Source organism: Apus apus, chromosome 6, assembly GCF_020740795.1.
Source record: "Apus apus isolate bApuApu2 chromosome 6, bApuApu2.pri.cur, whole genome shotgun sequence".
Taxonomy (NCBI): domain Eukaryota; kingdom Metazoa; phylum Chordata; class Aves; order Apodiformes; family Apodidae; genus Apus; species Apus apus.
The window spans coordinates 1,926,963-1,943,267 of NC_067287.1; the positions used below are offsets into that span (position 1 = coordinate 1,926,963).

Consider the following 16,305-nt stretch of genomic DNA (forward strand, 5'->3'; position numbering starts at 1 on the left):
GGAGGAGAAGGCACACAAAAAAGAGCAGCAGACACCCCAACTTGCACAAAAGGGGGAACACAAACGGTTCAGCCCGGCGCAGCACCGGCTCGTCTGTGCACAGCCCCAGAGCTCTGCCTTGAAAAATACGGATCAAATCCTGGTCTCTTACTTCAGCTCCTCAGGGTAGGTTAAGGATGCAGCCTTGGCAAACGTCGCATTCCAGAAGAGGGCGCACTGGCTGCGGATCTGCTTGCTCTTGTGCTGAAAGACTGCACAGAGCAAGGGAGAAAGCTGCTCCAGCAGCTCGCTGTCGTAGGAGCCAGTGCAGTGAGACTGGATGCACAGGACCACCTCAGCCAGCAGCTTCTCCAGCTGAGGGAGGGAAGACACGAGAAGGTTTTTATTTAATCCAAACATGGCACATGTTCACCAGCTGCATTTGAAAGCATCCCACAGAATACTGTGGCCTGAACGAACAAGTTTAAATGCCACACTACATGAAAAGTCTTACTCAGTTGCTCAGGTGTCCTCCCCTCATCTATCTTTTTAATAGTTTAAAAATTAAGTATCTACCTTTATTTCACTTAATAAAAAAACCCCTCAGAGTACAGGACAAAGGCAAAACTCCAGTGTCACACATTTTCCCAGAGCCCAGCTATTTCTCCAACAATTTACCTTGTTGCTGAGGTTACTGTACACTGGAGATACATCAGCAAGCCTGCCAAAACAAACACAGAAGTTCTATTTTGCTGTCTCCTTTATCCCAGGCATAAGAATTAAACACTCCATGCACTCAAGCACTGCACACCAGTTTTAGTATGCAACTGGATGAAATGTTGTGAAAACAAGCCTCTCACTGGGTGATGCAAAATTTCCTGATGTAAATAATCCCAGTTAAACCAACCTTTTAACCCCTGCTGACACATGCCAACTCTTAACTCGCTGAAAGACCAGAAATAATCAGTACAAACTTAAAATGAATGTTTTTCTTATGGAGTAACTTCTAATGGCCCTTGTGTTGCTCTTCACCTGCTCCTCAAACAGATTTCCCAAGCCCCATAAATACCTGGATTTAAGAGCTGAAGTACCACCTAAACTAAGCAATTTCCTGTAAATACATCCCTGGGAACACCATCGTGGAAAGTGGGATAAATCTGCATTTAGTAATTCATTTAATAAGCCTGCGACCTCCAACCTGAGGAAGTTCCCAACCTTCTATTTGCCTGGATATGCTGCCTGCCCTCAAAACCATGTCTCCAACAGTCACTTCTCCCTTTTCATGAGGAATTCTGAGAAAGACAATGCTCAGACAGAGGCAGATGAGATGGGAGATGGAGAGGTGGTGTTCAATTCAACCTCACACACAGCAAGTGGATTTTTGCCTCTGACAGGGACTCCTGATGGATTTTAGGTTAGTAGCAGCAGTCCTGCTTCCTAGTTTCAGTGAAGGCCTCCAGGGAACATTTACAGGCTGACTGGCAGCATCATTCCTACCCAACCTCTTCCCAAGGCACTTAAGAGTTCTACTCCATTTCTTTTCCTTATCCTGAGCTAAGTGTTGACCTCTCCCAGCACCAGCAAATTGAAGACAAGGCTCTGCCAGCCTCCTCCCACCAAGCCCCTCATCACCCCATCATGTCTGGGGAAGAGAAGACTACAACAACACACACCAAAAAAAAAGCCATATGCAAAAAATAAGCAACTAATATTTGTCAGCACTTCCCTCTACTTCAAAACTTGGAGGATTTTAGTGCACTTCAACTCATTATGATTCCTCTTACTTCCTACAAAACATTACCTAGTTCTTGCTCACTAGCAAACAAATTACTGTTAATGAAGTATCTTCACTGCAGTGAAAATAAAACAGCAGGTGAAAAGCAAACACTTCAGTCCTGGCAGGATGACAGTGAGTTCCCTCTGAAGAGACACCCACTCTATAAATACCAGGCTTTGGGAAGTCCTACAGGACTCCTCGGGTGTCTGGCTGAGGAGGTTCGGGTCGATTTCTGAAGAAAAGCATTAAATGGGGACTGCTGCTCAGGTGTGTGGTGTTTGGAATCCCACTGGAACTGGAGGGCAGGGTTGTGCCACAGGCTCTGAGGTCACACACCCAACTGTGCCCCTCAGGCTGCTCCTGGCAACCACCTCAGCTCAGCCCCTGCACCCCAGTTTTTTATGCAGGAATGGTAGAAAACAAAATTTTCAGCAACTGCCTTACAAACCCATGGTACTTCAGGTGCTGGGCTGCACTACCCAACTAGTACCCACTAGCCAGGCTGAATCTGAGCTATAGTTAAATTCTCTGCTTGCAAGAGACCACACACAATGTCACCAATATGCAGCAATACAATGAATCCAGTTTTCCAACCACTCTTAAAATACTCACTTTGTTTTTTCATAAAACACTGCCAGGGGTTTTGAAAAAATTGCAAACATAGTCCCAATCACTGAAGGCAATGAAACGTGGCTGATGATGTTGTGAAGAATAGCAAGAATTGAAGGACCAACAGAGACCAATGTTTCTGAACAGATTTCTTTGGAACTGAACACATGGAAAGAGTTTAGTAACATCACCAGGAGTTTAAACAGAGAGGCAAGCTTTCCAAGGGGTTCCTTTTTCTTCTTAGACCAATCTGTAGGTGTCTGTGGAGCTAAGATTTAAAAATAAAAAAAAGTTTAAGCTTCTTTCCTAACCAACATGCATTACAACAAAAACACATCTGAGCTTTTTGTCTATGTAAAACAGAATTTCAAGTTTCAAACTGTATCTACATTCAAGTAAGTTTGAACCAGGGCTAACAGAAGATCCACATTTTGAATAGATAATTTTATCATATGACTACAGATGTGATCCCTGTTCCTCTTATTTGTACTTATGGCTGGTCATACAAAGGACTATGCTTTGAAGTCTCTTTAAATGTCTGCTTCCAAAAAAAGGACAGCCACCACTCCAGAGATCCTAGCTGATACCCCTGAATCCTGAACAGGTGAAGAGGAGGGAAGGGGAAGTATCAAGTTTTATCAGTTCATTTACTTCTTTGTAAGTGACATTTCCATGACCATTGCCAATTCAAGCATTTCATTCTTTCAGCAGGTCTACACAAAATTTTACTACTTTAAAAAATTCATATGGGGCAGAGAAATCTTAAAATCTTTTTTAGCTTCAACAGTTGTAAATGGGAGTTGGAAACAGAACAAAGAACATTTTACAGACAATGACCTTTTGCCTTCTGTAAAACCCATTCTTGAGTCTTTTATGCAAAGTAGCTTCAGGAGCAGCAGCAGTTCAAATGTTACGTTCACAGTTTATCATCAGTTTTAGGCAGATGGTACATAATGAGGTTCTGATCAAGCATTACTGCTTCAGATTACATCTGAACAAAGCAAAAGCAGCAGGTTTCACATCCAAGAGTGAAACCAGAGCCAAAATACCAAATACAACTTCAGAAACCACCAGTGTTTTACACTGAGCTGAAAAGTAAAGTAGCTTCAAAGTTCACCTCAATTTCAGATGTATTTTGTCAGGCTCTGCAGCAACTACTCAACTAACAGAAATAGCTAATACTGAAATATGCATTTTGGATTATTTGTTTAGTTCCTTTTTATGATTTTGTCAGTCCCTTCAGTGCTTAGATAATGTGCAGCATGTACAGACCACTGACACCCCACACTCATCACTTCTGCATCTACAATAACTCTCAATTTCAACCAACTGGAAAAAAACACAACACAGTAAACCCCAATATTCCAAGGATTTTCTTACATCTGGCTTTTGGCTGATATTTGGTGCCATATGGTGCAAAGTTGATGCAGTCAACCATAACTGATAAGATATGGGTGAGCCCATCCAGCATCGTCAACATCTGAGGAGGAAACGAAAATCATCAGCAAAGCCCAGAAGAGAAAGTGACAGAAAAAACCAACATGTTTGCTGTTCAGGACAAACTTTTAAAAGACAAGATTACATTTTAAAATACACACATTTTCCCCTTCTGTGCAAACAACACATCAGCATGTGTACAATGTACAGAAGCAGAACAGCAGAGGCAGCTGTTAGAAGGTGTCAGATTTAAGGTGCATCAGAAGAGGGTTCTAGGTTCTAGCTGTCTAGTAAAACCTGTCACCAACAGTCTGTGTGTGGTCCAAGTTCAGCTACTGTCCAAAGCCTGAATTTTAGGAAAGTCACTGTAGGCATTAATAGCAAGGTTGTCATTAACATTCAGGAAGCACAACTGACTTCTAGTGACTACAAAGAGACAGTCAAGTTTCCCCCTTCCAATCCATCACAAATTCTCCTAGATAAAAAAAAAAACCACAAAACACCCAACACAAAAAAACCTTCCTTTTAAAAGGAATATTGATATTGTGAGGAAAAAAACCCAGTTTAGCTTCAATATAACTTAAATACTGAAGTAATACTTGAATTGCTTAATAATTATTAGTTTTGGAAAAACTGAAGTTTCTCATCAGGACACACCAGCATCCACAAGTGGTTATAATGCTGTTATCCTCAAAATGAAATGTTTTCAAATTCAGTTTTTCCTTCTTATCTTTTATTTGCTCCTTTCATGATACTTTTGAAAAAGACAGTCAACTTTGAAAGCACGAAGGATTTTCTGTTCTAAAGCAAGTGTTCCCTGACACCTGCAGACACCGTCTCCCCATCTGATGGAGTGAGACAGATGATGTCAAGGCTTTCTCTTTCCAGGTCTCTCTTTTATAAAACTTTGAAGTTAAATCTTTCAATGTTAATGTACCAGGAATAGAGCAAGTGCAGTCCTCTGAATGCCACAGTGCTACTCTACACTCCTTCCTAATCCAAATGCCTGCTTTTGTGGTATTTGTTAATCAACCTAAAGTTACTTTATATACACACATATTTCAACAAGACATATTTAGCATTTATTTTCACTAAGCCAGTATTACTTAGGTAGAAGACAAATGCAAAGACTGCTTAACTGTTATTTTTACTCTCCCAATCCATTTCTAGATTAACTCCATCTCCTGTTAGTAAAAATAATTTTGTTACAGCTTTAAGTCTCACCCAAAAAACTTTGTTAGAGAAAGCAACACAATGAGTTTACAACAAGGTCTTATACTGAATTTAAAATATATCTGCTAAAGTATTTATCTATCCACCAATATAGGTCAGGGGTGGACCTGCTGGAAAGCAGTTGTGAGGAGAAGGATCTGGGAGTCCTGGTAGACAGTAAATGATCCATGAGCCAGCAGTGTGCCCTTGTTGTCAAGAAGGCCAATGGAATCCTGGGGTGCATGAGGAAGAGTGTGCCCAGTAGGTCATTTTCCCCCTCTACTGTGCCCTGGTGAGGCCACAGCTGGAGAACTGGGACCAGTTCTGGGCTCCCCAATTCAGAGAGACAGGAAACTGCTGGAGAGAGTCCTGGGAGGGCAACAAAGGTGACTGGGGGATTGGAGCATCTCCCTGATGAGGAAAGGCTGAGAGAGCTGGGACTGTTCAGCCTGGAGAGGAGAAGGCTGAGGGGAGACCTTATCAATGCCTACAGGTATCTCAGGGTGGGTGCAGGGAGGATGGAGCCAGACTCTGCTCAGCAGTGCCCAGGGACAGGACGAGGGGCAACGGGCACAGGCTGGAACAGGGGAAATTACACTGAAATATGGGGAGAAACTTCTTTAGAGTGAGGGTGACAGAGCCCTGGGACAGGCTGCCCAGGGAGGTTGTGGAGTCCCCTTCTCTAGAGAGATTCCAGACCCCCTGGATGCAGCCCTGGACGTGCTCTGAGCCATCCTGCTTTAGCAGGGGAGCTGGACTGGATGATCTCTAGAGGTCCTTCCAGCTCTGACAGTTCCATGACTTATATAGTTCAATATCACTGGTTTATACTCACTACTGGAGTTTCACCTTCTAGCCCAGATATGATTTTGGCAGAGAGCTCTTCACAGCACAGGTTTTCTTCTGCTGTTGCCACTAGAGCAGCGCAGCGAGCGAACGCTCTGTACAGCTCCGACCAGGTGCGCAACAGGGACTTCATGGTTGCCTTCAACAACAGGGAGAGATCAAAACTTAGAAGTTGTCCTTTTCTCTCAAAAACCCGTGTACTACCAGGTAGAAAATTCACAGTTCTTATCAAACCCACGCTGTTTCTAAGCAACCTCATGCCTTCACCATTACCTGTGGGAACTCCTGAGCAGTGAAGATGTGTGAGACAGGAAGGAGCAGAGCGCTATAGACAGCGCTGAAGTTGTGCTCCAGGGCATCACCCTGATTGACCTCGTTAGTCTGCAAGGAGAGAACAATTGTCTGGTTAAGGAAGCTGCAAAATTGAGATGTCAAACAGGGCTGTTCTATGTCTATTGTTTCGTACATAAGATCTGTGCAAGGTAAATTGCCAGTGGCATTTTAACAGGAGCTGCTCTCAGCTCTATCAAGATTTCCAGCTGATCCTGTGATTCACAGATGAAAAGCACTGCTTACAAATTGCCAAATAACTTAATTCCAATAATAACAACAGTTTGAAAAGGTCTGTATTTTTTACTCCTTTCAGTTGCAACAAGTGAGGACAGCAACTTACTTAAAGCATCTAAACCTTTCTTCAGATTCTAAACTTTTTAAGTCTGCGTGAGGATCAGTTCAACAACTGCCACATCACCCCAAGTGCTTCTAGTCAGAGATCTGCAGAACTTGTTGAACACTACAGCTCACAGGGCTTTCACTAGGCCTTCCAGTCAAGCCTAACTTCAGTAAGAAACTCTGCTCTAATTACTTCCTAAGTGTGACAACTTGGTGTTTATTAGTTTTCACACAAAGCAGACAAGCCTGTGTGTGTGTACATGTTAACAGGTTCTGTAGGGAAAGTCTCTATCCTTTGGAGCAGCAAGACTGAGCAGAGGAGTGAAGGCTTGAAGCACATCTATACACGTTTAAAACCTTAAAGAGGGAACAAAACATTCCCACATTCTGGACATTATACTTCACAGTAATCATTCTTACTGACTGGAATCACTTTAAACTACAATTAGGATCACTCTCCACTCCTGCCCTTCAACCCATTCAACTGCAAATGCTCATTCTCCAGTTGGGGACTTTTAAAAGAAAATGTTGCTCACATTTCACAAGGACTACCAAGGCTTATGTGATCATACCATCACTTCAAGACATGTAATCACTAAAAATACATTAAGATAGAAAACCACAACAAAGTTCTCCTGTTGTTTTAAGTGGGAAGAAAACAAAAAAGGTACTATACCCGATTAATCCATTCGGTTAGAGGACTCACAACAATACTCCACATTCTCCAAAGATGCTCCTTATTTTCCACCTGATTTGCACTCTGATTGATGATGCAGATCACAGATTCACTGAAAGCCAATGGAGACGTAGGCCCAGACAAAACATAGCCCACCAGAGTTTCTAGAATTACAAAGAATCTAGGGAAGAAAGGTAAACAGGAAAGTTTTTTCAGCTGAAGTTACAAAACACTCCTATAAAATCTTGAATTGTGGGAAAAGCTTGTTAGGAACAAGCACTGCCACGTACCTCTCCTCTGTTACACAGCTTCCCAAGAGGTTGTTATGGAAAGGCAGCTGAATTAAAAACAAAGCAGGTGTTCCCTGGTAAGAGACATTTTACAGGTCAAAACAATTTAAACACTGATCAAATGAAACAGTTGCCCCACTTACACATGTATCTATATACTGTATTTAACTGTAAGCCAGGCATTTGCCATGAGAAGTTGTCAAATATTGGCAGCTTTATATAAAAATGAAAATCAAGAGGGAAAGCTGGAAATTTAAGCTCTGTTAGATCCTAGGGTTCAGCAGAATACCAATTATATCACACAGCTGAAGCAAAACACTTTTCTGTTTAAAAGGCAGCCTTGAAATTACAGGCCACACAGCAAGGCAGAGGTGCACATATCACACTCCTGGTGTCTCATGACACCTGGAACAAGACAGAGCAACCTCAGCTCTGCCTATTTCAAGGTTTCACCAAGACATCTTCTGGACAACCTCTGCTAAAATTTATCCCAAGTATTTGGGGTTTGCTCATGTTAAAGCATTTACCAAATTGCATTTAATACCTGGCAATTATGAACACTGTTCTGACTCTTCTGCCTAAGGCAGAAAAAGCCTCCAAATGTAAGAAAAAACACCCAGGAAAAAAGCTGAGAGGAATTTTGAGAGTTGAGCTCTTCAGTCAATTCTAATAGACAAAAGGCTCATTCGAAGTGAAGGCTGAAAACAAAGTTTCAGTTCTGGAACACAGGGTAATATGGTTTCCTAAAAGCTCTGTATCTAACAGCTTATCGAGTACTCTGTACACTGTGCAAATGTGACATCCTAGTATAGTTCAGCATAAATAAAGTTCTGGAATCAAGTCAGACTTACATTTAAAAGATCCATATCAGCAACCTGGTAAGCTGGTGAACCCAACACTTTTGGAGGCAGTTCTTTAACAGTAATATCAATGAGGGACTAAGTAGGGGAAAAGAAGAAAACATACATAAGTATTTTTTTTTCCTGGGGGCCTAAATACTTTAAGTAACACCATAAACAAAAGCAAAATTTTAACAATTACTTCCCTTTAATAAAAAAATATCAATTTTTTTATTGAAATAGAAGGTTCTGGTAGGAGAATCATGCACCCAGTTCTGTGAATACAGAAATAGAAGGTTCTGGTAGGAGAATCATGCACCCAGTTCTGTGAATACTATTGATACATCTGAACAATACTTTTAAAGAAAGAAACCCTGAAGCAACACTAAACCTTTGATGAGTTAGATGCTACCAGCCAGAATCCAGACCATCAGCAAGAAATGAGATTTTAAAAAACAGACAAGCCCACCCAACTCACCAGTATTTTCTGCACAGGAAGAGAATTTGATATAACAATGTTTTTTAAGGCCTGGAGCAACAGAGTGAGTATTTCTGACCCTTGCTTCTCCTTCTTATTTCCTAGAATAAAGCATATTCACAGTTAGAGCAGAACAAAGTAATGGTCACCAATGCTGTCCTTTAAAACTTAAATATAAGGTACTGCAAGATCAAAAAATCCTGTGTGTATTTATAAACATAGGCCAGATACTTAACAGATTCAGACACCAAGTCTCTGCTCTGAAAGACCACGTAACTGAAACTGACAAGTTTACATAAAAACCTTTAAGTTTTATTACTCAAATGGAAATATTTTCCTATCATTAGTAACCTTGACAAGCTAAAGAGTGGTGCAATTTTGCATTCACCCAAGCCATGCACTTCATCTCACTTCTGCTTCTCAGTTAGACCTGCCAATATAAAATAGTTCATTATTAAGACTACTCTATTCCTCCAAAGCCTTTACAGACTAATGGATTTATTGCCGTTTTTTGGTGTGTTTTTTTTTTTAATAGGAAGCATCTTGCTTTTATGCATCTATAAAGACACTATACTAGGAAATAAAAATTAAGCAAAAGAAAGTCACCTAAACAAAGGCTTTACACTAATTTGAGTAGTACACTGAATGTCTCCATTTCTCCACACCAAAGTCTTGAGGGGTGATTATTATATAATTTTTTTTAAATGGAAATATTTCTTCAGCAAGAAGAGCAGCTAAAGTGCTTTTGTCTTCCTGCTCCGTGCAATGCACCTGCAGTCCTATGCTGCTGTGCCTTCCCTCTTCCCTCTCTGGATCAGATCAGTATGATGGTGTATTTTTCACACAAAGATGAAAAATACCAGTTGTTGCTTCAAAAACTGCTGCTGCTGATGCCTAAAATCAAACTTTCACCAGCAATGAAGCAAATACTACTAAAGGTCTAGTCTAAAAACAACTCCAACTGTCAGCAAAAAGATACAAAAATAAACTACACTTTTTACCTGGTTCAAGAGCTGTTTTCACATATCCATTTATGTCCTTCCATATAACGTTCAGCATACAATCTGCAAGACAGCATAATATTTGCTCAGTTTGTAATAAAAACATTAAACTAAACTGCAATTAAAATACAGACTGTGTTAAAACAATAGACTTGGACAGAAGCTAAAACTGCCATCAGCTTTCAAACCAAGCCAGATCAGTTCTTTTTAATGTCAACACTGAACTGTTACAGAAAGTGGTTACTTTTGCTTTAGCTTCCCTCCATTAAAAAAAAAAAAAAGTAATATTTCACCACTAAATTCTTACCAGGAACTTCTTTTCCAGTTGCAATGAAGCCATCCTGAACTGCATTTATCAGAGTGCTGGCATGCTTACAAAAAAAAGAAGGGCTACTGATCAATGGGTACTGGAGAGGCTCTAGGAGAACAAAGGAACATGTTCTGTAAATCCATTATTTTGAAGTCTTACTTTTAAGATAAGCCTTAAAAAAAAAATCATCAAGTGTATGACAGCATTGAACATAGAAACAACTTTTAATATGAAAGATGCCAAATAACAGTTTTGAATGTTTATAAAGCATTTCATCTTTACATCCAACAAAACTGGCTTATGCAAAAGTACTCAAAAAAAACCCAACAACCCAAAACAAAACCTCACATACCTAAATTAAGTACAAGTTTGTTTTGCTGGGCAAAATCTACAACTTTTGGTCCCATCAAGAAGTGAAGCAGCATTTCAATTCCCAAAAGCTGAATGGAAGGAAACAGCACCATTCCTCCAGGGCTGGCGTTCAAGCTTATTCTTGGAGTGACGGGGCTTGTAAACGGGTAAGTACCTGAGGGAGGGGAGAAAAATGGCATTGTCCCACCTTGCACCTGCTAGCAAGTGGAAGGAAACAGACCAAAACCCCAAAGTTAACAGGAGAAGCACAAAGTACAGTGCACTGTACACTACACACTGGTTATATAGTAACTCTACTGCTATGAAGGAGTCTCCATCAGGAACCTTTCCACTGAACACAAGCCGAAGTGACCTCACATGCAAAGCACTTTGGCCAGCCTCAGTTGTGATCTCACAGAACTAAGATGAGGTTTGTGTTTAAGGAAAAAGAGGCACAAAGGAAGATCTACACCTCTAGGACACTCCCACAAGGTCCCCGAGGCTTCCAATTACAGGAGTCTAGAATTACACAAGCTGTGAACGCCAGGCTCTCCACACAGAGAAGAGAGGTAAAGAGGCAGGCACCTGGATGTAAAGCTCAGGCAGGTGTGATTTAACATGTACTTAGAAGTACCAAAATTACTGATGCCTTAGGATCACTGGGTTACTATTCAGGCAGAAACTAACAATGCTACAGAAATGAGAATGGCATATATAAGACATGAAAAAAAAATTTACAACCAAAGCTCCCTTGCAAAAGAGAACACCACCCATGGCACTAAAACTGTTTTCTCAACAGTTTGACTAGCACAACTTTGTAAACTTGACATGCTGACTGGACCAGCCTGATTTTAACCACTGTAAATCACTGCCTCTGAGCTCCCCAACAAACACGCTCAGAAATTCCTGTTTTCAATAATACTATATTGCAAATGAAAAAGCAACACCATGTACAATAGACCAGATTACTTGCTGCACCTAAAATTTAGTTGAAAACTGTGCTTTAATACCTGATTTCTGTGTAGGGGTTGCTGGGGCTAAACTTTGGTTGGCTGGGACCCGGGAGGGAGTTCCTTGCAGTGCAGCAGAAGAATCCAGGCTTAAAGTACTGTGGATTAGTGGCACACAGACCTGCAAGGACATCAAACCTCAGTCACAACAGGCACGACACACACAAGCCATCAGCCACGAAGAACCACATGATCCAAGTGTCACAGGGACAGCACTGCAGTTCAGAGCAGCAGTTTCAGAGTTGCTGGGTACTTGTAACAGTATTTTTAAAGATGCTGTATAAAATATGCATATTGATACAAGAATTAGAAATGGCTACATTAAATAACTTGTGTCAGAATGATCCAAGTGTAGCATAACCACAAAGGCATTTTTTCCCCTCTACTCCTGAAGTTTAATTTAATTAAATTCAGAAGCCTAAAAGAAACATTACGTTCATTCCAGTTATGATGTGAGTAGCAACGAAACACCTGGATCACTTTTCTCCTCAATATCCTGAGATCTCTTCAGTACCTTTTCCTCTGGCAGGCTTCCCAAAGCATGCACCTGCACAGTGAAATGACAAAGCTAACTCATGCTCTCACTACTTTCAGCTGTGTTACCTGTTCAAAGTTGGCAGGCAGCTGAGGTCCCAGCCTCATGAGCAAATACCACCAGACCTCCAGCTTTGTCAGTGCCAAAGCCTCTGTCCTCACATGGATGGAGCTCAGTGGCTGCATCAGCAGCTTCAGCCTTTTTGCACTGCACAAAATATCTTCAAGAACAAAAAAAAGGATATTTTTAAGGAACACAATTAAATAATGAAGGCACAAACAACAAAAGCAGAGAAGTTTTTTAAAGCATTTGGGTTCTTCCTAATATATTTTAGCTCAAAATTCCATTCATGACAATTTGCAAAAGTAAAATACATAGCAAAGTCACCAACCTTTCAGACTGTTCTACTGCTCACCCTGGAAACATCAAGTATTTATTTCCAGCACCAAGTCTGAAACAAAATCTACTGAACACCAACAGACACAGAAGGAAATCCACTTCTGCTTGCTATGTTGGAGAGTCCTGGCTGCCACGACAGGACAACCAAACACCAAACACATTTGTGCATTACCACTGGGTGAGAATGATCTTAAATGCTGCCAAAGGACCATTTCCTGCACAGCACATCTGGACAGTGGCCTGACCAAGCCTGGGCAGGTGTTCAAACAGGAGGACAAACCTCCAGCCAGCTCAGCAGCATCCAAACCTGCCTATCTGCAGCTCAAGCAACTGCTGACAGAGGGAATCATATCCCTTGGTTAATTAATTTATGGGGATCAATGATCAGAAAAAAAAAATGACAAGAGAACAAATTATGTTAACTTATTCAGCTAACTTAAGAAATGTCCACATTTAGCTTTTTCTTCTGGACTCACTGGAAGGAGAAGCACAATTAAGGTAAAAAATTGTGTTTTGACACAGCCTAGACTTGTTCAGGTCTCAGTTACACCTCTTAAGAAATTGTTTTTAACACCTCTAGAACCCTGGAGCAGCAACTGCTCTTCTCCAATTAATCAATGCAGTCCCAAATTAGATCTACAGGGTGTTTCATTCTCTATTTCACTGCTGTTGGGACCAATTACCAAACAGAGGTTTGTTAATTTTATTCTCTTTCTTTCACCTAGCAGAAAAATCATTACTACTGATCAGAACTGTCACTCTTCCTTACAGACATGCGGGCAGCACATACCAATGTGTACAAACACACACCACCATGCACTGACCATGGATACACTGTGTGTCTACCCCAGTACTGACCACTATCAGACAGAACATTCTCTTCCACTTATGTAAACTGACAGCAGTCAAAACAATTCAGTTTGTTGTTGTTTGTTTGTTTGTTTTTAATCTACCTGGATTTAGAGCAAAATTATCTATTAGACTCTTCCATGCAATGAAGGCTATTTTCTTTACCACTGGTGAGCCACTACGAAATCCCAGTTCCTCCAGTTGCAGCAAGGAGTTGATAAAACTGCCACTGCGATGCAGGGTCTGAAGATGAAGAAGTTCAGAATTAAGACATTTCTCTTGTCAATAACTCTATCCCTAAAGATTCATGAATTTACTGGGTTTAACCTCTGCTTACCTTTCCAAGCAGTTTGACAAAGAGCGGCCACAGTTTTAACACGTAAGTCTCATTTTTTGTAGAAAACAATTTCTGAAGCTCTGAAATCAGTTTCTGCAGACAGAAAGAAACATGTTTTCTACAATAAATACATTTCAAGTATCCTAAGACCTACACACTCCAATGTAACCAACCTGGCATGATGTTACTTCTAGATCAAACTGCAGTATTCCTACGTTTATATTGCTGTTACATTAATTTTCCTGCCAAAACTGCTGTCCACAACAAACTGCAGGCAGTGCACAGCTGCTTTTGCTGCCACAATCTAGACTGTAAATAAAACTCAACCCTCAACCCCCCCCCCCCAACCAACCAACCAACAACTCCACTGAATATTCCTGTCACCTCCGGAAAGAGAGGCACAGCATTTCACACTTACTGTGGTCATTAGGTGCTCAGTGACAGCTGCCACCTCCTGCTGCTTCTGGAGAAGCAGTGGCATCCCCATCTCCAGAGCAGCAGCACCTCGTAGCTGCACCTTAGGAGCTGAGTGCACAACCAGAGGAATGATCAGCTTTGCCCACCTCACTGCCTCTTCTCCCATCTGGGCTGGAGTCTGCTCCATTAAGCTGGATGCAAAAGACAAATATAGTTGTGACAAATCTCCAGCAGACTTACTGCTGAGACACCTGCAGATAACCACATGATCATCAACTAATGCTCTCATTCAACATAGGGTTTACAGGAAACCACTCTACAATAATTTTATTTGTCTTTCTGAACAGCTGCATTTTGTCACTTCACTTAGAAGTGCCATGCTTAAGTGTTATTTCAGGTAATCCTCTCCAAAAGCAGAACAGACTGACATTTATAGTTGTCCTCTCTATTCCCTCAGTTTTTGGGAAAATGAGCCTGAAAGGAACACACTCTCCCTTCCTTATCAGTGACCCAGTCCAAAGCCTGCACATTAACCACCCTCTGTGTGTTCTCAGCAGCCCAGCCCAGCTCCAACAGGTCAACATGTGCTGAAAACAATAGATGCCTCCTTTTGAAAAACAAACCCTAGAGCTGCACAGGTTTGCACAGACTCAGTGCAGATCAGCCTGCTCAAGTCTTCTTATTTTTATTCTTGTACTTCCAAGAGCTCAGTATGGCAAACAACTCCCCAAGTTTACACCATGCCACACAGAAGCCAACAAGACTTTCAGCAATGGGACTACCCAGATTTCTTGGTTCTGGCTAGGATAGAGCTGATTTTCTTCTTAGTAGCTAGAAGAGCACTATGGTTTGCATTTAGTATGGGAAGAATTTTGATAAGGTTCTGATGTTTTTTGTTGTTGTTAATAAATCAAGGACCTCAACTTCCCATGCTCTGCTAGTGTGCAGGTGCACCAGAAGCTGGGAGGGACCATAGCCATGAATCCAAAACTGGCCAGTGGAATATTCTATATGACACAACATCGGGCTCAGCATACAGATGCAGGCTGGCTGAGAAGCACACTCTTTTCCAGGACAGTGATTTTGGGATTTCTCTCCTCTGGAATCAGGGATAGGCTGGGCATTGCTCAGAAGGTGGTGAGCAGCTGTACTCTGCATCACTTGTTTGTACATTCTTTTATTTCCATTATCGAACTGTTTTGATCTCAACCCAGGAGTCTCTTTACCTTTCCTATTTTCTCCCCCCATTCACAATCATCTACTGAATCTCAGATTTGAAAAAGAGGAATTCAATGTTTAGCAACATTCTTGCATTGGCCAATTGGGCACTAAGTAAATTATAACACCAGACTTCTCGGCTACAGAAAATGAATGGACTAGAATAGAGATAAAATAAGCAAATAATTACTGCTTCAACTGTTTCATTTTAAAATGGATTTGCAGTTCAAAGCAGATGCAAGATGCTTAAAGAATACTTAAATAGCAGTAGAAATAAAAGCTCAACAAATTTACTAATACTAAGTAAAGATGAATTTGACTATTTGAGCACTGCTGAACAAAACACTGCATTCTTGGTACTGGTTCTAAAAGATTGCTTTTGGCATTAGGAAGTACCCTCAGCAATGGTATGAGAAACACGGCAGTAAAGTTCGTAAAGCACGAAGGAGGTATTTTAAATAAAAACCTCATTTAATGGCCAAGAATTTCTCAGTCAGGCAGGTCCTGAAAACAAATGCTAGGATATAAAGACCTCCTTTGTGAGGAGCACGTGAGATTTTGGAAACAATTCTTAATAAGTCACTAGAAACTAAAGGAAAGGACATTTATCTGAATATTGACAACATTGTCAGAACTGCCACAGTGTCATTAATGAAATATTGTGCAAATGAAGGGGTTCAGAAGAACTGCTGGCAAAGGGACAGAGAGAGAAGCTCACACAATTTCACTCTCCTGCAGACTATAGCACAAAACACTGTGGGAAAACAGTCCTGAACATATTGAACAATTCCAAGAGCATTCACACAACATTTCTTTAGAATAATTTACACCACTAAGGTTTTGTTTCAACGATTTGCCAAAAAACCAAAGCACCTCTTCCAATAATTAGCTACTGCAGTGCACGTACCGTATGATGACATTTAGTGCTTCATATTCAACCACCAAGGACTGCACATCTCCTTTAGTAAGTATTGCTTCCAGGGCAGAAATTATACTGGGAACCTGAGGAAATAAGGGAAGATGAGAGTGAGCACCTAGGTATAAACATTTCCAGGAGGAGCTG

General features: G+C 41.0%; 1 protein-coding gene across 4 annotated transcripts in view; it reads right to left on the reverse strand.

The window, feature by feature from the left end:
• Positions 1-16,305, reverse strand: part of RIF1 (replication timing regulatory factor 1) — a 29,640-nt gene that overhangs the window by 10,573 nt on the left and 2,762 nt on the right. For 3 of the 4 annotated variants that reach the window (XM_051623496.1, XM_051623495.1, XM_051623498.1), the window contains 19 exons: positions 16,150-16,244; positions 14,026-14,215; positions 13,608-13,700; positions 13,375-13,513; positions 12,091-12,242; positions 11,488-11,608; positions 10,479-10,652; positions 10,124-10,234; positions 9,817-9,879; positions 8,816-8,916; positions 8,350-8,436; positions 7,499-7,572; positions 7,209-7,389; positions 6,134-6,241; positions 5,850-5,999; positions 3,746-3,845; positions 2,369-2,633; positions 658-700; positions 152-354 (listed from right to left, as the gene is read on the reverse strand). In XM_051623496.1, the coding sequence (XP_051479456.1) occupies positions 152-354; positions 658-700; positions 2,369-2,633; positions 3,746-3,845; positions 5,850-5,999; positions 6,134-6,241; positions 7,209-7,389; positions 7,499-7,572; positions 8,350-8,436; positions 8,816-8,916; positions 9,817-9,879; positions 10,124-10,234; positions 10,479-10,652; positions 11,488-11,608; positions 12,091-12,242; positions 13,375-13,513; positions 13,608-13,700; positions 14,026-14,215; positions 16,150-16,244 (2,450 nt within the window). The remainder of the gene's footprint in view (positions 1-151; positions 355-657; positions 701-2,368; positions 2,634-3,745; positions 3,846-5,849; positions 6,000-6,133; positions 6,242-7,208; positions 7,390-7,498; positions 7,573-8,349; positions 8,437-8,815; positions 8,917-9,816; positions 9,880-10,123; positions 10,235-10,478; positions 10,653-11,487; positions 11,609-12,090; positions 12,243-13,374; positions 13,514-13,607; positions 13,701-14,025; positions 14,216-16,149; positions 16,245-16,305) is intronic. The other variant, XM_051623497.1, reaches the window with a different exon arrangement.